Source organism: Hippoglossus stenolepis, chromosome 18, assembly GCF_022539355.2.
Source record: "Hippoglossus stenolepis isolate QCI-W04-F060 chromosome 18, HSTE1.2, whole genome shotgun sequence".
Taxonomy (NCBI): Eukaryota; Metazoa; Chordata; class Actinopteri; order Pleuronectiformes; family Pleuronectidae; genus Hippoglossus; species Hippoglossus stenolepis.
This window is the reverse complement of record NC_061500.1, coordinates 1,055,225-1,078,656: the sequence shown is the minus strand read 5'-3', so window position 1 is coordinate 1,078,656 and position 23,432 is coordinate 1,055,225. Positions and strand designations below refer to the sequence as shown.

At 45.7% G+C, this 23,432-nt stretch overlaps 3 protein-coding genes and 1 long non-coding RNA gene across 7 annotated transcripts; 2 read left to right on the top strand and 2 right to left on the bottom strand.

The window, feature by feature from the left end:
- Nucleotides 1-726: 726 nt before the first annotated feature.
- hpse (heparanase) lies at nucleotides 727-6,478 on the top strand. 2 transcript variants are annotated; one of them, XM_035184937.2, is made up of 12 exons: nucleotides 727-989; nucleotides 1,674-1,789; nucleotides 2,128-2,256; nucleotides 2,348-2,521; nucleotides 2,602-2,773; nucleotides 3,349-3,396; nucleotides 3,515-3,608; nucleotides 3,681-3,787; nucleotides 4,180-4,294; nucleotides 4,744-4,868; nucleotides 4,945-5,091; nucleotides 5,407-6,478. In XM_035184937.2, exons 1-12 carry the CDS (start codon nucleotides 751-753, stop codon nucleotides 5,582-5,584), a joined length of 1,644 nt encoding a protein of 547 aa, XP_035040828.2. In that variant the 5' UTR covers nucleotides 727-750; the 3' UTR covers nucleotides 5,585-6,478. The 2 variants fall into 2 exon arrangements, with proteins under 2 accessions (XP_035040828.2, XP_035040829.2); XM_035184938.2 differs by having other exon boundaries at nucleotides 871-989; nucleotides 1,608-1,789.
- LOC118125895 (myosin light chain 5) lies at nucleotides 5,925-8,195 on the bottom strand. The gene is made up of 7 exons (XM_035184963.2): nucleotides 7,675-8,195; nucleotides 6,846-6,953; nucleotides 6,703-6,778; nucleotides 6,505-6,609; nucleotides 6,280-6,358; nucleotides 6,158-6,206; nucleotides 5,925-6,026 (listed from the first exon to the last, which is right to left on the bottom strand). Exons 1-7 carry the CDS (start codon nucleotides 7,675-7,677, stop codon nucleotides 5,925-5,927), a joined length of 522 nt encoding a protein of 173 aa, XP_035040854.1. The 5' UTR covers nucleotides 7,678-8,195.
- Nucleotides 8,196-8,926: 731 nt separating this feature from the next.
- On the top strand, nucleotides 8,927-22,535 carry ppp3ccb (protein phosphatase 3, catalytic subunit, gamma isozyme, b). Of its 3 annotated transcripts, none has more exons than XM_047344393.1 (14): nucleotides 8,927-9,545; nucleotides 13,214-13,411; nucleotides 13,836-13,960; nucleotides 14,626-14,737; nucleotides 14,822-14,967; nucleotides 15,250-15,389; nucleotides 16,553-16,630; nucleotides 16,832-16,926; nucleotides 17,048-17,173; nucleotides 17,558-17,635; nucleotides 17,972-18,056; nucleotides 18,539-18,636; nucleotides 19,622-19,648; nucleotides 20,584-22,535. In XM_047344393.1, the coding sequence occupies exons 1-14, from the start codon at nucleotides 9,494-9,496 to the stop codon at nucleotides 20,754-20,756; spliced, it is 1,533 nt and encodes a 510-aa protein (XP_047200349.1). In that variant the 5' UTR covers nucleotides 8,927-9,493; the 3' UTR covers nucleotides 20,757-22,535. The 3 variants fall into 3 exon arrangements, with proteins under 3 accessions (XP_047200349.1, XP_035040831.2, XP_047200350.1); XM_035184940.2 differs by having other exon boundaries at nucleotides 8,928-9,545; nucleotides 20,575-22,535; XM_047344394.1 differs by lacking the exon at nucleotides 19,622-19,648 and having other exon boundaries at nucleotides 8,929-9,545; nucleotides 20,575-22,535.
- Nucleotides 11,854-13,445, bottom strand: LOC118125896. Its single transcript, XR_004698890.2, has 2 exons — nucleotides 13,190-13,445; nucleotides 11,854-12,612 (listed from the first exon to the last, which is right to left on the bottom strand). It is a non-coding gene; the product is annotated as an uncharacterized LOC118125896 (long non-coding RNA).
- Nucleotides 22,536-23,432: the final 897 nt, after the last annotated feature.

The following is a 23,432-nucleotide window of genomic DNA, read 5'->3' as shown; positions in this document are numbered from 1 at the left end:
TTTCATTGCTTTGAAATACACATGGTATTATTAAACATGTTTCATTAACTTCACTGTGATCATGGAGACGTCACAACCATCAGAGTCTGTGACTCTTCATACTGACAAATAAATCTGTAAAAACACACGTTTCACTTCTTAAAGAATCTTCTTCAGAATCACAGGTGAGATGTTGAACCTAATGAAGTTTGTTAAAGTTTAAAATGGGAGTCAACAACAGATAAATAAACAAAGATGGACGACGAGTCTGTGCAGCAGTGATCGTGGAGCCGTGGCATCGAGGTCCCGCCCACACACCCTCTCAACCAACCAGGAGTCAGTCTCAGCTGTCAATCACAACGTCCCATGTTTTTATATCAAATAACTGATTCAAACCAAACTGATCAGAAACTTGAACAAACATCAGAGAGATAAGAACGACCTGAAATGACAGAAACATCTTTACAAACATTTATTTAACGTCTACTTTGATTTTTTTGTTTGGTCCATGTCCCATCTGCTAACATGGAGGAGGAGGGTTTATACTGCAGTTAGACACCAGGGGGCGGTGGAGATGCTTCACTTATTGAAGCTGTCATGTCATCCATCTTTATTGATGGATTGAGTCAGGGGCCCCTGCAGGTGTCAGTTGGGCCCCTGGGGGCCTCAGGTCCGCCCCTGTGCCTCCACATAATGAGTGTTCAAACTGAGATGAGAAGGTGCGCCCCCTGCAGGAGGAGCAGACAGTTCAGGAAGTGTCTCAGTCTGAACATGAGTCTCCTGCTCCTCTTCCTCCTCTTTCTCCTCCGTCTCTCGGACGGACTCCTCTTCACCAGAGACCCGGGCTGGGTCGCCTCCGACCCGGGGTGGAACTCAACCGGCTCCGGGTCTCAGCTCGTCTCCGTCACCGCGGATCTGAGCTCCATCCTCCACCGGGTGGACCCGAGGTTTCTGTCCGTGACCATCGACTCCAGCCTGGGGACCGAGGAGAGCTTCATGTACCTGCTGAGGTCAGGGGGGGGGAGCGAGTGTGTGTGTCTGTGTGTCTGTGTGAGTGTTTATCTTTGTGTATGTTTGTCTTTGTCCTTGTTTATGTTTGTCTTTGCATATTTGTGTGTATGTGTGTTTGTCTTTGTGTGAGTGTGTGTGTATCTGTGTTTATCTTTGTGTGTGAGTGTGTGTTTGTCTTTGTGTGCGTGCGAGTGTGTGAGTTTGTCTTTGTGTCTTTGTTTGTGTGTGTGTCTGCTTGTGTGTGTTTGTCTTTGTACGTTTGTGTGTGTGTCAGCCAGAATTTTGAATAATAATCTTTATTATTAAGATGAAAACTCTTCTCAGAATTCAAAGGTAAAATATGTTCATTAAAAAAACAGAGTTTAATTTTATCAATGAGATTCAAACTGAATAATAATAAATTCAGAAGATCCATATTCTCCAGGGTCAAAGGGCAAAGGTCAAATCTTTGTTCTTTCTGCTGCAGTTTGATATTTGAAAGTTTGTCAGAGTAAATTTAATCTTCTAAATTAATTAAAAAAATTAATGTTCTTTCTTTTAAGTTTTACCTTTCATTTTCATTTCTGATCATCAAAGATCAAACTGACACATTTAAATCTTCATCTGAATCTTTCCAGACTCAAAGATTAGGATCAGCTGAGGTTCGGACCTGATCCCTGATGTGGTTTGTGTTCTGTGCTCAGATCCCAGAAGATCAGGACGTTGGCCAAAGCTCTGACTCCCTCGTTCCTGAGGTTCGGTGGAACGAGACAAGACTTCATGGTTTTCACTCCCGAGAGGAAACATCTGCAAACATCAGGTGACCTTCACAGAGCCAAGCTCCTCCCTCTGCTCGGAAATAAACCGCTAGATAATAATATCAAATATTTATGATCATTCAAATACAACAGGAAGTTTGTTTTTGCTCACTGGCGACACCTAGTGGCCGGAGGTGTTATATTTTCAGCTTGTCAATATGTCAAATCCTTGTGAACACGATATCTCAAGATGACCTCGAGGGAACTTCTTCAAAACGTTCAGTTAGACTCACAGATGAACTGATTAGATTTGGGTGGTTAAAGGTCAAAGGTCACAGTGAAGGAAGGAAACATGAATCTAAGTTGACCTGTGGATAAACGTCCTCTCTGCTCTCCTCAGCTCCGTCCTGTGATGAAGTGGCGTTGCCGTCGTGGTTGGAGGACAAACTGAAGGTGGAGTGGACGACGCAGCAGCTGGTCCTGATGAGAGAAGATGCTCAGAGGAAGTACAGGAACGTCAAGTTCACAGGTAGGAGCACGTGATCATGTGACCACGTAAACATGTGATCATGTGATCATGTGATCACGTGACGTGCTGGCTGACCCTCTTCCTGTGACAGAGGTGACCGTGGACCTGCTGAACTCCTTCTCCAACTATTCGGGGATGGATCTGATCTTCGGGCTGAACGCTCTCCTCAGAACAGCCGACAACAGCTGGAACAGCAGCAACGCTCGCTCCCTGCTGCAGTACTGCGAGTCCAGAGGCTACGCCATGTCCTGGGAGCTGGGGAACGGTACGACGCCGCGGCAGCCAACCCGTAGGTTCACGTCTCCTGAGGTCGGAGTTTGATATCTGTCGTGTGTTTGACCTCAGAACCAAACAGTTTCGAGAAGAAGGCCGGGATCCGAGTGGACGGATATCAGCTCGGACAGGACTTCACCCGTCTCCGAGAGATGATGTCAGAGTCCAAATTCTACCACGGCGCCGGACTGTACGGGCCGGACGTGGGCCAGCCGCGAGGCCACAGGATCGACATACTGGAGGGGTGAGGGGTCACGTGTACATGGGAACAATAATCTGATATGAACCAGATTGAAACAGTAACCTCATCTAGAGGAACCACAGAGAAAAAAGAGAAGTGACTCAGTGTCACACAACTTTCACTTCCTGTGGCAAAACAAATCCCCAGTGTGTTCTGTACAATCTGTACAGTTACAGATGTCAGTTTGACATCCACCTGCATTCACATGTGTGTGAGTGTCTTTATAACAGTGTTGTCAATAAAGTTTATACTTTATAAACATTCAATCTACACACACACAGATGTACATACTTATACACATATAAATACATATATACTGTATTTCGACATTAAAACCCTGTGTATTTGTCTCGTGTGCAGCAGAGAACAGTCTCTGTAGCAGCAGTCGAGGACGGAGCCCAGTTCCTGTGATTTAATTAGCGTCATGTGAGCTTCACGCTTCACCTCATTTAGTCCAGAACATTTGAACTCTTCTGGTATTTCCGTCGTTCGGACGCTCGCTGCTCTCGTTCACGTGGATCATTCTCCTCCGGGTCAAGTCTCAACACAGTGATTTTGTTTGTTACGTGCGGCTGTAGGTTCCTGCAGAGCGGAGCGGACGCCGTCGACGCCTGTACCTGGCACCAGTGAGTTCAACTGCAGATTCTGTTGTGTTTGCACAGTGACAATAAAGTTCTTGAATCTGAAATCAAACAGAGACCATGTGACTTCAGGCTGAGTTAACTCCTCTGTCCCGTCTCTTAGTTACTATGTGAACGGCAGAGACACGTCTCTGGAGGATTTTCTGGATCCAGAGATTCTCGACACGCTGAAGTTAAAGACCAAAGAAGTTCTGCAGGTAAAGACAACGAGACACAGACAGACTTTGACATGTGCGAGGTGACGATGTTGACATGTGTCCTCTGGTCAGAAAGTAAAGATGGCGTCCCCGGGGAAGGCGGTCTGGCTCGGAGAGACGAGCTCGGCGTACGGAGGAGGAGCCGTGGGTCTGTCCGACGCGTTCGTCGCAGGATTCATGTGAGTTGAGACGAGACGGGTTCAAGAAAAACCTTCTATCAGAGCTGAGATTAGAAAATTATTAATCAAACAGTCGAACAGAACAATTTAAAGAATGTTTCATTAATAATAATAATAATAATCTTTCTCCAGTTGTTCAGACTGAGTCAGAGCCGTGAGCATCGTCTTTAGTTCAAATCAAAAGTCGCAGTGACCGTGACCTTTGTGCCAAATGTGAAAAACATCCCTCAACACGTTCCTGTCATGTCGGGGGACTCTAACGCACTGATTACCCAGCAGCCCCTGGTCTCATGACAAACATTACAACAAACAACCTGCTTGATGCTCACAATATATATTACACTGAGACCACACACACACCCAGTGTTACAGTGAGAGTGTGCCCCCTGCAGGTGGCTGGACAAACTGGGCCTGGCAGCCACACTCGGCATGGACGTGGTGATGAGGCAGGTGCTGATTGGTTCAGGAAGTTACCACCTGGTCGACAACAACCTGGATCCACTTCCTGTAAGACCTTCTTCTTCACTGCTTCTATAAAAAGCCTGGATGTGTTGTTCAGTCTCTTCATTTGCATAAACACTGCTGCTAGGCAACGGCAGCGTGGACGTTACAGAGTTCATACGAAGATGTAACGACGGAGGGAAGAAGATGAGACTGATGAAGGTGAACATGTTTAACGTAGACAGACGTCACCTGAGGCTTCGACTAATCAGCTGGTGTTTGTTAGATTTACTGATGAACATTGATTTAAAGTCCATGTTGGTCTGGAGGGGGTCTTAAAGAGACAAGCTAAAACGTAGAGTTTGAGACAGAGGCTGAACAGAGGAGCTGCAGCGATGAACAGTCTGAGGAAAGTGATGAACGTTAGAGCCTGAATATTTCTCTCCTAACGACTTCCTGTGTGACTGCCTGAGCAGAGTTGATGCTGACCTCTGACCTCTCGTGTCATCTCTCAGGACTACTGGTTGTCTCTTCTCTACAAGAGACTCGTGGGACCGGAGGTTTTGAAGATTGAGGCGTCTTCTGCTGTTGGCCGCAGTAAAAGAGTGAGAGTGTATCTGCACTGCTCCAACACAAAGAGGTTCCCCTGCTGCAACATCACTGTTTCCCTCTGATATAACCTCGTGTACTGACCCAGCCTCGCTCTGTGTCTGCAGCTACAGCAGCGGAGCAGTCACGTTGATATCTATGAACCTGAGTGAGAAACCGGCTCGGATCTCGACTCCGGCTCTCGTCTCCTCCGGCACAGTGGAGGCTTTTGTCCTGCAGGCCGACCGGCCCGGGGAGGAGGGGCTCTACTCCAGGTGCCTCCTCAATGTGCCCATTGATCCCTCAAGACTCCTCAAGTCACGAGGAGCATCAGGCTGTGTCACTTGGTTTCAGTGTTAGAGGGGATCGATGGAGGAGTTCAGATTCTCCTCAGGACCGTCATTAAAGGAGCAGTCCACTGAATCTGAACACACATCTCATCATAGACGTTAAATCAGTAAAATAATCATAATATTATGATTTAGAAATCGTCATTGTCGAGTCTGGATATTTTTTGGACTAAATGATTAATTGATGAAATAATCTGCAGATGAATCGATAATGAAAATATTTCTTTTTATTTTGTGAAGGTCTGTGAAACTGAACGGGGACGTGCTGAAGATGGTGGACGATAAAACTCTCCCCGACCTTAAAGGAAGTCGTCTTCCTCCAGCGGATCACCTGCAGCTTCCTGCCTACGCTCTGGCCTTCTTCGTCTTCACCGACGCTCGAGCCGCCGCCTGTCACGACCCCGGACGCCTGCGATGACGCCGCGGACACAGAGACGTCTTTAGATAGAACACAGCTCATCCTCTCTGGACTAAACAGACTCGAACTCAGGTGACGACGACGAAACGAAGACTTACTTTCACATACCGGTGGCTGTGTTTCTAAGTTTCGAATAATTTTTTTTTTAATTCTGTTCCACAAACGTAGTGACTCGTGTGAACGAAGCCACCGTTGGGTCTTTAACCCTAAAATCACTGGTGTAGATAAAGATGGACAACATGAATTTGAGAAGTGAATTCCAGATCAAGGTTTCCTTCAGTTTTTCTTTTTTTATTTCATCACAAACTCTGGAAGTTTTAACGCATCACAACCAAACTCTTCACTCCTCCTGCTCCTCGCCGTGTGTGATGATGTAACACAGAGATTTGTAATCCAGGTTTCCTGCTGCGTCGATATTTGACGACTGAAACATCTGCTTCACCTGAAACGACACATGTTGACACACAGGTTGTAGAAAATGTAATTTAACTTTAACTTAATAATGTAAAGTGATGAAATCCTCTGATCTTCTCAGACTCAACACAACATGACGGCATCAGAAACCTTCTTTACCTCCTCAGATGAAAACCTGTCGGCCTGTGTCATCAGCAGATTCTGTAATCTGATCAAATCAAACAGAACATTGTTAAGTTTGTGTTTAACAGCAGAGAAACGTTAGAAAGTAACAGACTCACTCGTCTTTGTGAACGAAGCCTTGGACGTCAGGATCAAACATTTTGAAAGCGTTTAAGATGGTGTCCTCAGGGTCTGTGCCTGAAACCAGACAGAAAACATACTGAACCTTCCTTTGGTCATTGTCCAACACGTCAGTTCATGACCTCTGACCCCTCGTCAGCTCCTGTCTAAAAATAAAAACACTACTAGAGGATTAAACCTCGTGTTTGTTAAAGTCTTCTCACCGTGCAGCTTTTCTCCGAACAGGTTGAGGAACATGGTGAAGTTGATGGGACCAGTGGCTTCTCTCAACATGTCCTCCAGCTCCTTGTCCTTCACGTTGAGTTTACCTGAAACACACACACACACACACCTGAGACATGAATCTGTGATGGAGGAGAAGGAACCTGATCACGTGGCGGTTTAGCATCAGAGCTACGAACCCAGAGACGCATACGTGTCCTTCAGATCCTCTTTATCGATGAACCCGTCTCGGTTCTGATCGATCAGTGTGAACGCCTGAATCACAAACGTAAAGTTATAAGAACATGATTCCAATAATAAGAATTAAACCTCATGACTTTACCTCTTTAAACTCTTGGATCTGAGTTTGTTCGAACATGGAGAAAACGTTGGACGAGGCCCTCTGAGCCCGCTTGGCTCCTCCTTCCTTCTTCTTCGTCTTTCTACTCGCCTGAAGAAGCAGAATCTCACGTTAGAAACTCACTGACAGTCGTCTGTTACCGTTCAACATCAAACCAATCAGAGAAGAGACACATTTTCACTTCATAGAATAGAAAAGTTCAGTTTTGACTTATAAAGATTTTTATTATGAAGTTGAATAATTTATAATTAGTTTCATAAATGATTGAACCCTCAGGATTAATACAAATAAACTGATTATTCAAATCTGCATAATTACATTTAAATGTATTTATCAATTTTAGAACAAAAAATGTGAATTCATCGTTGCATTTAGTTATTTTCTAAACTAATTATACAATACATGTATTTACGTTACAGTACATTCCATTAAATTCTACTACATTTATATTAATCACACTTTTCTCAACACAAAGAATTTTCACTTTTTGTAAAAAATTATTTCAATTCTCATCATAGAATGAAACAATGAATAAATAGCTGACTTACATTTCATCTTTCAGTAAAAACTTTTTAAAATACAGAAAATGAAAAATACCATCTGGCAAATTAGATTCAAACATTTTTCAACACAACACAATAAAATATTATAACATCTCGTTCTTTCTTTGTCGGTTTAAGACGGTAAATGTTCGTCTTGGTTCATTTTGTTTAAACTTTGATCCACGAGTTTAAATATGAGAGATATGAGTAAAACCAAACTCAATACTGAAAATAAAAACTTAAAATGTCAAACTGATGAGAGTACGTACCATCGCTGCTCCTCTTCGTCTCTGTGAAGCTGGTGGTGCAGCGAGCAGAGATTTAAATAGAGCAGCTGTCGGGGCTCGACCACAGGGACGGTGATGATGGTCTGGATGAGGGGGGGTCCTCAGGGGCCCCCCCAGCCTCGCACACTTCCCCTTACATGGTCAGCGTGTTTGGTAAAACGCTGGTTCTCCTGAGGCTCAGCAACTGCTGCTGCTGATCAAAACCTTTTAAAGGGATTCTATTTACAGTGTGAAGACGGACGGGGGACGGACGGAGGACGGACGGACGGAGGACGGACGGAGAAGATCATCATCACTTTATTCTTCTTTTCTTTAATGAAGAGAAGAACAAACACTTTTCATCACTGAGTCACAAAGATAAGAGACGATGATGATGTGAAAACACACAGTTTCAAACTGTCACGTTTTTACTGAACAACAGATTAAAATTTCAGTCAAACTGTTTCAAGACAGGAACTGAAGTTCAGACATGTTCCTGACGTGTTCCTGACGTGTTCCTGACATGTTCCTGACGTGTTCCTGACATGTTCTGGAGGTTCTGTATGTGAGAACAGAGACATTTAGGCCTAAACTTGGTGTAAATGAAGGTCGGGGCTTGTGGACACTTGATGACACCACAGGAGCAGAATGGAGACATGTTATGTTTCTGTGGTTTTATTCCATTTGAAGAATCACTCACCAGTTACTTCAGTTTTATTGGATTTGTCTGCAACACTTTTTACTCCTGAAACTCCAAAAGTGTTTTTGTTGTTGTCAATAGTGCTGAGGAGATAATGAAAAGTTTCATTTTTGGGTGAACTCTCCCTTCAATGTAGTGACAGACACCATCTTTCAGAAGAAGTTACTCAACGTGTATCTTACTTTGTTTGTCATACTGTAACTACATTAAGTACTTTAACTGTAATACTTTACATGAAGCTGAGAGTTATGTACTTATGTACTTGTACCACAGATAGATACAGATGTGACACTAATGTTGGCTCTTTCTGCTAAACACACGGTGCTCTGGGTGAGGTGTGATCCGGGGAGGTGTGATCCGGATGAGGTGTGATCCGGGTGAGGTGTGATCCGGATGTGGACCTACACGACTCATCTGGGCCTCCTTTGATTGACAGGGGGTGTCTGACATGTCCCTCCATCCGTCCACACGCCATGTGGACCGGATATGGGCCGGGTGACGGTTTGAAGGTGCAGTTCCGGTCCCGGCCGTCAGGGTGCAGAGCCGGAGCCCTTCAGGTCAGTCGCAGTACTTCAGGTCCCTGACGCGTCACATTAGCAGCGCATTAATACTACACTACCCACACCCCCCCGCGTCGAGCCATGTTGTAGGAAATCCGCTGCGCTGGATTATTCTAATCCGACGGGTCTGGACGACACATCGGATCACGACCGCCGAGAGAAGCTCCATCCCGCGGCCTGTGGCAGATGCAGCTGGTCCCTCGGAGCTAAAGTTGGGATGATCCGCGGCTCTGCTCGCTGCCGCCGCGGCCACTGATCCGCGCTGCTCGGGCCGTTTCCTGGAGCCATCCGTCCTCTGACAGCGGCTCGGTACCACCGCTCCTCGGGGCAGAGAGGGGACCCGCCGCGACTCGAACACGTCTCCACCCGCTCCCCCCCGGCGCGGTTAGCTCCAGCCCGGCTCGGCTCGGCTCGGGTGTCCTGTCCGCGGACCGAAGCGCTGCTGCAGCTCGCTCCCTGCTAGCTAGCGCGGCTAGCTCGCTCCAGCTAGCTAAGCTAGTGAGGAATCTCTCAAGTTTAGTCCGGAACACAGCGAACATCCAGCGGCTCATCGGGAGGGAGGATGTCGGCGAAAGAGCCAAACAAACTGTCCACCACCGAGCGACCTGTCAAAGGTACGTAGCCTCCATTTTTACATCCGATCCTCCGGGCAGGAAGTTAACGGAGCTAGTTTGCTAAAGGCGAGCAGCTTAACACCCGCTGGAGGACGAGCCAGCCCGGGTGACAGCTCGCTCGCTCGGGGTTATGTGTGTGTGGAGCCCGCGGGTTTCACGGTCCTCCCCGGCCGTCGCGTCCCGTGGCCTGGCTCCTCGGTCCCGCTCTGTGGCTCCGCTGTCCCGGGGGGACGTCCAGGTGTTAGCCGACACATGCGGCTCAGGTCGGGGGACGTGTCAGCGCGACGGGCCGGACTCCTGGAGCCTGGTGGGGGATCGAAGCTGCGCTGGGTCCCGGGTGGATGTGTTTTCACCCCCATCATCTCACCCTTTCTCACCCCATCATCCCCAACACCTCACCCCCAACACCTCACCCCATCTCCTCACCCTTCCTCACCCTTCCTCACCCCATCATCCCCAACACCTCACCCCATCTTCTCACCCTTCCTCACCCCATCATCCCCAACACCTGACCCCATCTCCTCACCCCATCATCCCCAACACCTCACCCCATCTCCTCACCCTTCCTCACCCCATCATCCCCAACACCTCACCCCATCTTCTCACCCTTCCTCACCCCATCATCTCACCCTTCCTCACCCCATCTTCTCACCCTTCCTCACCCCATCATCCCCATCTCCTCACCCTTCCTCCTCTCACCCCATCACCTCACCCCTCCACACCCTATCATCTCACTCTTCTCACCCCATCTTCTCACCCTTCCTCCTCTTACCCCATCACCCCCAACACCTCACCCCTCCACACCCCATCACCTCACCCTTCCTTGTTTGCAGGTGAATCTTCAGTCACGTTATCTGACTCGCAGACAGAACATTTTTCACTTTATCATTTTCTTCACATCTCCATTATGAAGTGTGTGACAGTCGTGTTGCACCAAATTGTGTTTGACCCAGTTAGACAGTGGGTCACACGTGTTCCCTCTGTACACGACTGTGTGGAGGAACGAGCATCACGTCACCGCTCGGCGGCTGAAGATACAACCTGACGCTCTGTCCCTTTTATTTCCATAAAGGAATAACTGCCTCATATTTGATTAATTAGTTAACCGGGTTTACCAGGTTGGTGCGGCTGGACGTCTGTGGTGGGGAATGATTGGCTTAGTGGGTTTGGAAGGCTTATCCGTATAAAGCTGCGAGAGAAAGTCACATCATTAAACCTGCCGCCTTGAGGCCACAGACACACACAGACACACACACACACACACACACAGACACACACACACACACACATCAGGGGCTGGGAGATGATCATATCACTCCATATCGATAATTATCACAACAAATGCCACTTTATTATTTCAAAGTTTAAAGCCAGTGACGGTTGTGGTTTTAAACTTTGTTTCCCACAGAATGAGAACATATCGTGTGAAGATATTATTCCACCATCGTCTGTATTTCATGTCTATCTGCTTCACGATTAGTCGGTAGAGATCTAAATGAGAACTTCTTCTGGAGTTTATCAATAAAACGATTGAAGGATTAATCAAGATATAAATAAGCAGAAATATCAGCAGTGAGTGAATAGTTTTGTTTGTCATTTAGCCGGTTCATGTTTGAACGTGTTATATTTGAAATGGGACACTTCTCTCTCATTGGACGCAGTAGAAGTGACTTTGAACTTAATCAGTAACATTAACGGATCATTTTATAAAAGTTTCTTTATTCCGAGCTTCTCTTTGGCTCATACGATGTTAAACACGACATTAAAACAAAAAACTGACGACATCCTTTGGGAAGTTTTCTGACATTTATAGATGAAATTATGAATCTACTGAATAAAACAAATTCTTAGCTGCAGGCTGAAGTTGATTATAGACGTCGTCGTAGTGACGAGTTCATCGCAGCTTCCTTTTGTAACACTGCATCCTGCTGGACCTGGTGTGTGTCTGTCTGTGTGTGTGTGTGTGTGTGTGTACACACCGATGGCTTAGTTACTGATGGTAATCGAATCGGTGCGTCTGTCTGCGTTGCCTGTCATGTGTAATGATTCTGTCCTCATTCATGATTGATGGAGCTGATGACGGAGTGGGTACAGTGTCCTGTCATGGGCCCCAGCACAGAGCTCTGCCGTGGGCCCCAACATCTTTCAATACCAATATATCTGCTGTTATACGTATATAACAGAAAACCTGTCAATCATTCCTAAGATGTTGTTAAAGCCTTAACCACAAACATGATTCCATCGGCCAATTGGTAAATAGGTCAAACTGCAGTGGTGACGTGTTCAGCTCAGAAGAAACATGGCAAAATACTAATTTACTGCTGAACAGTGTGAACACGTGACACACAAGCGTTTTATTGATATTGTAAATGTTTCATACGTTTTTAATTTTACAATGTGTCATCAGAGACGGTGTTCCTCCAGGTGGCCACCAGGGACAAACTTCAACAAGAGGACAATGAGATTATAAATGTTATCGCAGTCGATGGTCATTAGTTAATCTTTGGACCAGTTTAACTGTTTACTCATCAGGTGGAGGTTTGTGTCGTTGGGCTGTTGTAGCGTGTGTGTTACTCTCCGTCCCTTCAGCCACTGTCAGGAACGCTGCATCTGTGTCAGCCATTATTTGAATACCACTTCCTGTGGTGCTCTGCGAGGCCTCGTTTTTTACAACAGTGGTTTTTGTTTGCCTCCCTTCAGACATTCAATGCTGGTGACACAATTCTAGGGTTAGTGACGATGATGTCGTCCAATCACTCAGCTGGACGACGTGTTGCAATAAAACTAGTTCCTGTTTATTTGTCCATCCCACAGAATTAACAGCATTTATCTGCAACTGAGTGAAGTGAATCGGTTTCAGCTGCTCCTGCCTCTTTGATATGTCAGAACTCAAGTTTCTAAGTGAAAGAGTGAACAGTTAGGCTGCAGCTCGGCCTCCTCCTTCACATCTCTGTGTGAATAAAGGTGTGTTCCTGGAATTAAGCTGCTTGGTATTTCCTCCGGGGGCCGGTGTGAGCTGCCAAACTGTTGTTAGTCTTCAGGACCCGTCTCAACACGCTGTCGTCGTCTGGAGACAGAAAGAAACATGACGTCTGCAGTAAAAATCTCACTATTTCTGACAGTGAAGATCCAGTTTGGTAACAAATCATGTGTCAAACAGAGACACACACACACACACACACACACACACACACACACACAGTGAAGGAGTGGGACAGTTCACGAGATAACAAGAAAAAACTTAACCTACAAGTTTAAAGAAAAGACAAACTGAAGTGAGAGTTGGATTTTAGCCGTTGCTTTGACTGGGAGATACTTTCAGTTCGCTGGCGACACCTAGTGGCTGGAGGCTTTATGTTGTCAGGTTATCCGTCGGCCTCATACTTGTGAACACGATATCTCGAGAACACCTCGAGAGAATCCTTTCACATCTGGAACAAATGGTCGCTCGGACTCACTGATCAAATGAGAAGGTTTTGTGGTCAAAGGTCCCAGTGACACGTCACTTTCAGCCCATCGACTGTGAGAGTTCATTCACTCAATATCGATCGGTCTCCTGTGTTTATTGCCTCATGTTGACAAAAGTAAACGTAAAAACTGTTTTCGTAGCACGTTTGGTTTTATCTTTGCGCTGCATATCTCACCCGTGTGTCTCCTCGTGTTCTTAGCGGTGCCATATCCTCCTGGTACACGCCTGACGGTCAAAGACCTGTACGTGGATGGGAGGCCCAGCGTGGAGGTGCTGAAGGCTCATCTGGTGAAGGAGGGGCGTGTGGAGGAGGAGACGGCTCTCCGGATCTTAAACGAGGGAGCAGGGATTCTCCGCCAGGAGAAATGCATGCTGGAGGTGGAAGCCCCCATCACAGGTGAACCCCCTGGGTGTGTGTGTGTGTGTGTGTGTGTGTGTGTGTGTGTGTGTGTGTGTGTGTGTGTGTGTGTGTGTGTGTGTGTGTGTGTGTGTGTGTGTGTGTGTGTGTGTGTGTGTGTGTGTGTGTGTGTGTGTGTGTGTGTGTGGTTTCACTGTCTCAGACGCAGCGGTCTATTTCTACAGCTGCCCCCCCGACATGTGGTTTAGCTTAGGTATCCCGCCCTCATGACCTCCGACTATTTTTATCTCCTCCTGCTCTGACGTATTGTTTTTCATATTTCTTCTCCCCTGTCATTCATTAAAACTCCCATCATCGATTATAGATGATGGACAGAAGCTCTTGTTCTTATTGACACCTGATAATGAACATTGATTAACTGTTGATAGACGAACACACGTTAACATTTCTTTTGCGTGTCCAGTGTGTGGAGACGTCCACGGACAGTTCTTTGACCTGATGAAGCTCTTTGAGGTGGGCGGGTCCCCCAGCAGCACCCGCTACCTGTTCCTCGGGGACTACGTGGACAGAGGCTACTTCAGCATCGAGGTAGGTGGCGTTTGTGAACTTTCGAGCGGCCATGTTGGTCCCGTGTGGCTCAGCAGGAGCGTCTTTAAATAGACGTAGGAAATGAAAGACACTCTGTCCATCTCCTCTCTCTCCTGACTGCCTCACTCAAACACACCCACTTACACACCGCAGCATACGTGCACACACATGCCTCACACACCGCCTCCAGGATTGGTCCGTGTCCCATTTCTAAAACAATCTGAGGGAGGGAGGGAGGGAGTGTGTGGGTGTGTGTTTGTGTGTGTGTTCCCTTCTCCTCAGGGCTGTGGTTGTCATGACATTTTTCTTGGCTGCTGTTGTACATCCTGGTTTGTGTCCTGGAAGTTTGAAAGAGTCTTGTTTTCCTCACAGATGTTTCGGTCTAATTGTATTCATCCCTTTTCTTCTGCTTATCGAAGAGATTGGATCACTTCTCATTGTGAAGCTTGTATCTGTGATCTTGTTCTTCTGGTCTCGACCCAGAACTCCTGACTGTAGGTGAGGTGTGTGAGCAGTAATCACCAAAGTCCCCCGTTTAAAGGCTGGAGAGCCGTGGATGCCGGGCGTAACCATAGCAACAGAGATACTTCAAACTAAAACATGTCATGTGGATATTTAATCAGTTTCATGATGTTTGATGTTCTCGTGTGTGTGTGTCTCCTCAGTGTGTTCTGTATCTCTGGGCTCTGAAGATCAACCATCCCAACACGCTGTTCCTCCTCAGAGGAAACCACGAGTGCCGACACCTCACAGAATACTTCACCTTCAAACAGGAGTGTAAGTCCTGCTGCCCGCACGTTGTTCTTTAAACGCCCCCCGCCCCCTCGCCATAGACAAACTTGTCATGCTTTTGTTCTGCAGGTAAAATAAAGTACTCTGAGCGTGTGTATGACGCCTGTATGGAGGCCTTTGACTGCCTGCCTCTGGCCGCGCTCCTCAACCAGCAGTTCCTGTGTGTGCACGGGGGCTTGAGCCCTGAAGTCACCTGCCTGGACGACATCCGGAAGGTGAGTGACGCTCAGCTGGCTCTGAAGGATCTGAAGAGTCAAACTTAATGCTCCAGAAAACACAAACCACTGGAAAATGTAACGTTGGAGCTGGAACCAGAGAACATTATTAACATATTTAACCATCTGAATAGTTTCTTTCTAATGGATGAATGAACTCTTGGTTGTAGCTCTGATGTCCTTGATGCAGGCTCCGGCTTTGAGTGGAGTTTCAGTGTTTAATCCTGAATATAAAAGGATCCAGTGAAGTTCCTAACCTGCTTGCTCTGGTTCTTTGTGCAGCTGGACCGGTTTAAGGAGCCTCCTGCGTTCGGGCCCATGTGTGACCTGCTGTGGTCGGACCCGGGGGAGGACTACGGCTCAGAAAAGACCCAGGAGCACTTCTGCCACAACAGCGTCCGAGGCTGCTCTTATTTCTACAGGTACAACGGGACTGTATTAAATAAAATAATAATGAAGACAAAAAGCAGCTTGCTGTGTAACTCTAAGCTGGTTAAAGCTTTTACAAACAATGGCTTATCTCTGGATAAGTGAGCGCTGGTTAAATCCGCTGTCAGACAGATGTTGAAACAAATATTAGCGTTCTCTGCTCTGTCTTCATTTAGTTTTGTTGACGCCACGTGAAGGTCACAGAGCGGCGAACGCTGCCGCTGCTCAAAGCCTCTTTTATCCTGCATTAGTTTGTTTGAGTGGTGGCACAGTTAAGACTTTATTTATTCACTGCGTCTGTAACAGGTTTAATATGTCACATCCCTCTTGTCCGTGTGAGAGGCCACATGACGCCTCCCAAAAGTAACGCAAAGTCCTCATGATCCTCCCCTGGTGGCTGGCTGCAGTATAGCTCATAACCCCCTCCTCCTCCATGTTAGCTGATGGGACATGGACATCGAATTGGACGTTAAATAAATGTTTGTCAAAGTAGTTTCTGTCATTTCAGCTCGTTCTTATCTCTCTGATGTTTGTTCAAGTTTGGTTTTATTTCGTTATTTGATGATATAAAAACAGGCTGAGACGTCATGATTGACAGCTGACACTGACTCCTGATTGGTTTAGAAGTTGTATGGGTGGGACTTCGACTTCACGCCACGATAACTACTGTTCAGTCTCTGACTCCAAATGATCTCATCACCATAAGATGTCGTGTTAATTTCCAAGAAGTTTTAACTTCATTTCTGGAGGAAGTGGCGACGTGTCGTCCATCTTTATTCACAGTCCGGCCTCTGGAGGAAGTGGAACCAAAATCAAACGTCCCTAATCGTCGCTTATCAGATGCAAAAATATTTAGTCTTGCTTTAATTTTCTGAAGTGAATATCCAGCTCTGTGAGGATCAGATACAATCTCCCTCTTCTCCCGTGTAAAAAGCCTCGACCTTAATTAATCCCTAATTTTAGCTCATCTAGCATCTCGTGTTTTACACCAGTTTAAGTGGCTTTAACTGTCATAGCAACCGAGGTGAGGGAGACACGGCCGAGCAGGAGGAAACGGGTCTGAGTGCTCGTCACGCTCTCACGTTAGGAAATGGGTTTTCCACCGTGTTCATGGATCTCACATTAAAAAGCCTCCTACTTTGTGTTTGTGTTTCAGTTACCCGGCAGTATGCGACTTCCTGATGAACAATAACCTGTTGTCTGTAATACGAGCACATGAAGCCCAGGACGCAGGGTGAGTCACACGTCTCCATCTTCCACCTCCTGTCCTTTCTAGATTTTGTATTTGATCTTGAGTCACGGGTCAAAAGGAAAAAGAGAATTTATAGCAGGTTGTGTAAACATCTGTATCACAATAATAAAAATACATATATAATGTCTGGTATTTCTCCCGTTTGTTTCTATAACATCTGACTTTGTGTATTTTCTCCATCAGGTATCGAATGTACAGGAAAAGTCAGACGACAGGCTTCCCTTCTTTAATTACCATCTTCTCGGCTCCTAACTACCTGGACGTGTACAATAACAAAGGTAGGAGACATGAGGGCTGGAAACCATGGCAACAGGCTGGAAAACCTTGAAGCCTTGGCAACTGCAGAGAGAGCTGAAGTGTGGGATGATGGAGATGTTAATGTGTGTTTTTGTGTTTCAGCTGCGGTGCTGAAATATGAGAATAACGTGATGAACATCCGGCAGTTTAACTGCTCCCCTCACCCCTACTGGCTGCCCAACTTCATGGACGTCTTCACCTGGTCCCTGCCCTTCGTCGGAGAGAAGGGTGAGAGTCCTGTCGGCCACAGACCGTCACTGACTGACCGATACGTGACATCATGCATTGAAAACATAGGAAAACATGGCTGAGAGAGGAGAGGCAGCACGTCCTTCTCTCTCTGGCAACTCTACTCCTTCTTCTTCTGACCAAACATATGAGTTATCGTGAGGATGAAGACAGACGGGTTCATATTTGACCGATATCCATATCGGCCTAGTTTGTCTTCTTATGACCAATCTGTGATTTGTGTTGGTAAAACATGTGATAAGAGCAGAGCAGCACAAACGGCAGCAAACAGGTTTCTTCTACATTGGAAGATGGTGAACATGACGTTGACCTGAAGGTATTTAAGTGTCAAACATCTAAAATGTATTATGGGATTTTCCACAGTGACGGAGATGCTGGTGAACGTGTTGAACATCTGCTCTGACGACGAGCTGATGTCAGAGGGAGACGACGCTGGTGAAGGTAAGAGACTCCAACTTTTATAAGCTGGATGAGAAACGTTGGAGACGAGAGAGTTTAACTCTTTTCTTCACCTTTAGGTTTATTGTTTAATTGTGAATCATTAAAACTAAGAATTCTCTGAGGAAACAGCAGCCAAATCAAATCTCACTTTTCTTTTCACCTCATTTGAGTTTTATCAGTGAAACAATAATCACAGTCTCCTGGTTAAAGCTGCAAACTGAAAAATACTGACTCCTGCACATTGTGTTGATGTACACACATTTATTTCTATGCACATTCTTTAGGTGTGTTTTTGTCGAGCTGCGTTCATCGTGTTCGTTCTCGTTGTGTTTGCAGGCGGAGCTGCGGCCCTCAGGAAGGAGGTGATCAGAAATAAGATCCGGGCGATTGGGAAGATGGCTCGTGTCTTCTCTGTGCTCAGGTGGGTTTCTATCTCTACAGTCTGCTGGTAGAAGAGATCACTCACATGTTACTTTGGTCATTTACTTACTTTCATGCTGATTGTGGATTTGGGTTCAAAGGAATGAGGATATTTTTATATTAAAAAGCTTAGTTACATGTGATATGTCAGAAACGACAGTTTGAGCTCCAGACTGTGGAGACTTTGCTCCACTTTAGTTTAAGGCTAATGACTTTCTGCTGGTGTCCTCCTTTAATTCTGTGGAAGTGTGTCACAACCGTTTGTCCTTTAACGACGACTGCTCTCGTTCAGAAAGCATCTGCCACTTATTATAAGACCCAGAAAAGAACCACTGACACGTGGAGAGTTCCTCTTCCTCCCTCGATTGGTTCAGTTACACATGATTAGCTTTACATTAGCTTGAGAGAAGCAAACGTATCAGACGTCTGTTGGTGACTCTAACTAACTGTGTGTGTTTCTCTGTGTGTGTGTTTGTGTGTCAGAGAGGAGAACGAGAGTGTGTTACAGCTGAAGGGTTTGACCCCGACAGGAACACTGCCTGTGGGAGTTCTGTCTGGAGGTCGGAGAACTCTGCAAAGCGGTGAGTGTGCTGGCGTCCGAGCCTCCAACAACCAAACACTAACACAGAGACACTAACTTCCTGTGCCTGCACTCACACTGAGACTAACAGCTCAGAAACACACACACACACACACACACACACACACACTCCTCTCACGACTGTGCAGGTCGAACATTTCTCCGTCTGCTGCCTGATTAAGATCAGTAACTTCAGAATGTGGTTCAGACACAAACACGATATCATCTCCATCATAATGTGAATTAAATGTAATAAACTCAAACATGTCGGTTTCATGTCTGAGTCTCAACATCTGAACCAGGTCGGAGCTGAAGCACAGAGAGGAAACGCACCAGTTCTCAGTAAATTGAATCTCTGCTGCACAGAGACAATGAAATTAAGAAGAAACCCAGATTCTTCTTACGTCAGATAATTATATATATATATATTATAAATAATTATTTTACTGGAGCTGCAGGAAAAAGATGTTTAAACCTGCGGACAGAGCACCCACTCTCACACAAACACACAGGAACAAACTCTGTAACACGTCCTCAACACAAAGATTTTCACTTTCACATCAAACTAAGACAAGGAAACAGTTTTGCTAAAATTCAAATGATAAATTATCCAAATGTTTGCAGTTGAGTTTTCTGTCAATCGATTAATCGACTAATCATTTGCTGCCACAGATTTTCACCTGAACAAAGAGAACAATGTTATTTTACAGCAGCATGATGTGAACTCTAACCCCCAGTGACGATGATGATGATGATGTGATGATGATGATGATGATGATGGGTTTGAATCATGCTGTTCTGCTCTAACCTCTGTGGTCATTACAGTGTTGGGGGTGGGTGGGGGGGTTGTATGATGATTGTCTCCATGGTAACAGGACTGACTGACAGCTGTGATAACGTGACTGACTGAATGCTGAATGATTTTTAACGTTCTCACTCTCTCTCCATTGGTTTGGGGCATGGCACTTCTACTCACGCTTACACAGCCACCGTAGAGGCAGAAGAGGCACGAGGTACGAAACCGTCTCCGTCTCCGTCACTGGTTCTGTGTCTGTCCTGCTTTAAATCAAACGTGCACTGTTGTAGACGCAGTGCCGAGTCAGAGTTCAGTGTTGTGTGGTGATTTCCACTTCATCTCCTTCATCTTCTCAGTCTGAGGAACAAACTGTATCTTTACATTCATGTCAGAGACGCTGGACCTCGGGCAACAAACACGTTTCCTTCAGGGACACGTACGAGGAGAATCTCTTCTCCTCGAGCCGTAACAATCAAGGTCTGTTCGTGAAAGTTTATGTCTCAAGCTGATAAATTATGATCCGAGCTCCCTCGCTGTTTGACTCATCAAGACAAACCTGACGAAGTCTAAATCAAAGACGTTCAGGGTCAAAGCTAGAAAGTGTTTTTGCCTGAGGTCTCGCTGACGTCATCTCCATGTGATCAACTCACACGTTTCCATCCTTTCATATCAATAGTTCATATTTTCATCACATATTTGTCTGAACAACTATATGAATGTTTGACACTAATAGAAACATGAAGGATCCACAGTTAGTGAAATGTCCCTTTAATCAAAGTTTGTTTCTTTGTCTTCACGCTGTCGATTTCCTGTCGAAGTAAGTTTACTGAGAACTTCCTGTCCCGGAAAACATGAATCAATTATATATAAGTGAGAAATATATAAATATTAGAGCCTGACTTAAGAGGAATTGTTGATTATTCTTTAGATGTCGTTATCAAACTCTGATGACAAAGAAATCGAATAGATTTTTGATATTTTCCTTCATATATTTAATTTATTCAAAAACCTTAAGTTTGTGTCATTATGAACTTGAGTTAGTTGAAACCTGTTGTTTCACTGAGGTTTAGTTTCCAAGTCCCTTCAGTGTGAAACGTGTTGACAGATCTCCGGAGAGTTTCTCACTGGTTTGTTTCTCCGCAGCGATTCAAGGCTTCAACCCGCAGCACAAGATCCAGAGCTTCGAGGAGGCGCGAGGCCTCGACCGCATCAACGAGAGGATGCCGCCTCGCCGCGACAGCAAGCAGGAGGCCCCCCCCTCCCTCAACAACCTGCCGGCCAGCCCCGGACCTCCGGAGAAGAACGGCACCAACGCACAGGCCTAGATCCTCCTTCACCTCCCCTCTCCTTCCTCCTCCCCTCTCCTCACCCCCTCTCGCTTCTCCTTTCAGAGCAGGAGACAAGGCAGTTCAGTCCGAGCGAACGTCACCGCGCTTAATTTATTTCTTCATCCATTAAATATCATAGATCCGACTGAACGGGATAAATCTCATTGCACTTGGACAAATCGCTGCCACGTTCCATCTGGAGCCTGCGATTTTTTTTATCTTGATTATTTTTCATTTTGTGGAGGAAGTGACGCTCATTGAAACGCTGTGTTTGTGCCCACACATACACATACACACACAGACACAGACACACACATGCATACACGCACACACACACACAGACATGCATGCACACACACACAGTCAGATCCATCCTTTCTTATGCCAATGATAGTGTGACTGAGCTCTGACGAGCGAGTATTGACATTTATATTATATCTGTACATTTTAATTGTTCCCTCTTTTCAATGTGATGTTTTTTTTTTACAACCTATTGATTAAGGATTAATTATTCAGAGCGGGGGAGCAGGGGTGAGGGATTTAAAGGGTCATCCCGCTTTATTGCAACGAAAGTCGTGAAGTTTATTAGAAACTGTCGGAATCTGAACTCAAGGTCAACTCACCTGCTTCTGTCTCGTGTTGTCATGGTAACAACCTTGAGTAAAGATTTTATTTCCGTAAATGGCGCGTGACCCCTGACCTGCAGGACGACAGGTTTGTGATTTCCTGCTCGTAAAAACACCAACCGATGTGATTATGAATAACTATAAGATCGTAGATCATCTTTATTAGTATTATTATAAGTAATCGTTTCACAAAGACGTTTTTACAGTGAAAACTAAAGAAATCAAATCTTCAGATGCGCGGCTGCGTGTTTGTCCTGTTCGGTTTAGATACGCGGATCCTGAACAGGAAGTAATGTCCGACCAAAGGTTCAAAAAGAATCATCACGTATAGTTTTTTGTCATTTCCGTTAAATTTGGTTCAGTTAGAGTCTGGTTTGTTTTCGCTGGACGGAGCCGTCGCACCATATTCACACACCGACGGAGAACGTGAGCTCAGTTCAGTCGGGATCACGTTCTGGAGCGTTTGGTGTGAACGTGGATTCTCCTCGTTCACACCAAACATGATGGAGCCACTGATACTAAACGTTTTCACGCTACGTCACGCGCTGTGCGTTTCTTAGGAACGTTGGTTGGACTCCACAGCGAACGGGAAGGAAGCTCCAAATATGGTCGGGTGGGCGTGGTTTGGCTTCCTGTTTTCTCTCTAGTTCAGCACATGACCTTTACCTTTCGAGGACGTTTAGGAGAGTAATGTCGGCAGCAGGTCACGAGCGCCCCGGTGCACCGAGGCCCGACCTGGACGTCCGTGTTCGCTCGTCTGCTCGTTTACAAACAGAGATTTTCCGTGTCCGACGCCATTTTTCTGTCACCGACGATGAACTAAAACATCGGTAGTTTAAGTTGCACTGAAGCGCGATGATCCTTTAACAGGAGAGCAGTATCTGGGAGGAGGAGACGGTTTCCGTGGCGATGATGAACCCGGGTGGGTTTGATTTATTGATTAGTGTTTTTGTTTCGGGGAGGTGGGTGGAGTTCGTTGGGATTTTGTCGGGAACATTTCTGAACATATCTCACAGAATGTACAGGAAAAAAAAAAAGATAAAATCAAGATTTGCTTTTTCTTTACAGATAACGTTTTGTTGAGTACATGTATCGCGAGGCCTCATTTATGTAGATGTTTCACTCCATTCAAATAAAAAACAGAAAAGTACCCGTGCCCGTGTGGTTCTGCTGCTTCAGCGCTCAAGGACGTGTTGCAGAGCGGCTGCCAATCAGAGGCTGGCGTGGGAAGTGTTGCTTTGTGTTGCTTCATCCTGAAGAGACGAGTGGCTCCTCACTTTCATGTTGGATTCATATGTTACTTAGCAACAAAACCCTCCACATTATTACCTGCAGCTCGAAGCTTCTCCAGCTCGAGGTCGTCGGTGTGAGACACAAAAGGTTAATGATCAGAAAAACACATGCGGGGGAGTTTGAACGCAGCGAGGCCAACGCAGCAGAATGTGTCACGACTGCAGGTGTGAAGGAAAGAGGAAGAAGGGAGGAAAGAGAGAGGTGTGAAAGTGTGTAGTAACAAATGAAGACGAGAAAACCACACGAGAGACGAGGTGAAATGTTAGAAGAAGAAATCTGGGAATTTAAATGTCTGCAGGGACAATTTATTATTTGGTTAGAAGTCGTTTACTCTGAATACTTTTGTTTCCGGGAACATAAATTACTTTTGTTACCAAAAACTAATCAAGTTGTTTAGTTTATGAAAAGTAATCGAGTATTTTTAATGCGGAAAACCAATTTCAGACTGAAACCAGGTGAATAAAGTTTATTTTGAAAACCGACATTTAAAGATGCAATAACTTATTTTCTTTAGTCTTTGGTCTAAAGTCGCTCTTTTGAAAACTGGGACCTCGTTCACACCTGGTGTTAAAATCCATGTGAATAAACCTAAACATCCTGAGATCAACGTGAAGGATCAGCTGACGACCTCTGACCTCTAAGGTTCCTCATGAATCTCAAGTCTTTTTAATGTGCGGTGTGAACAGAGCTCAGGGCGGATGTGGAACTCGGGTGTGAACGGGGTCTTTGTGGTGGAACATCAGCAGCTGCAGAG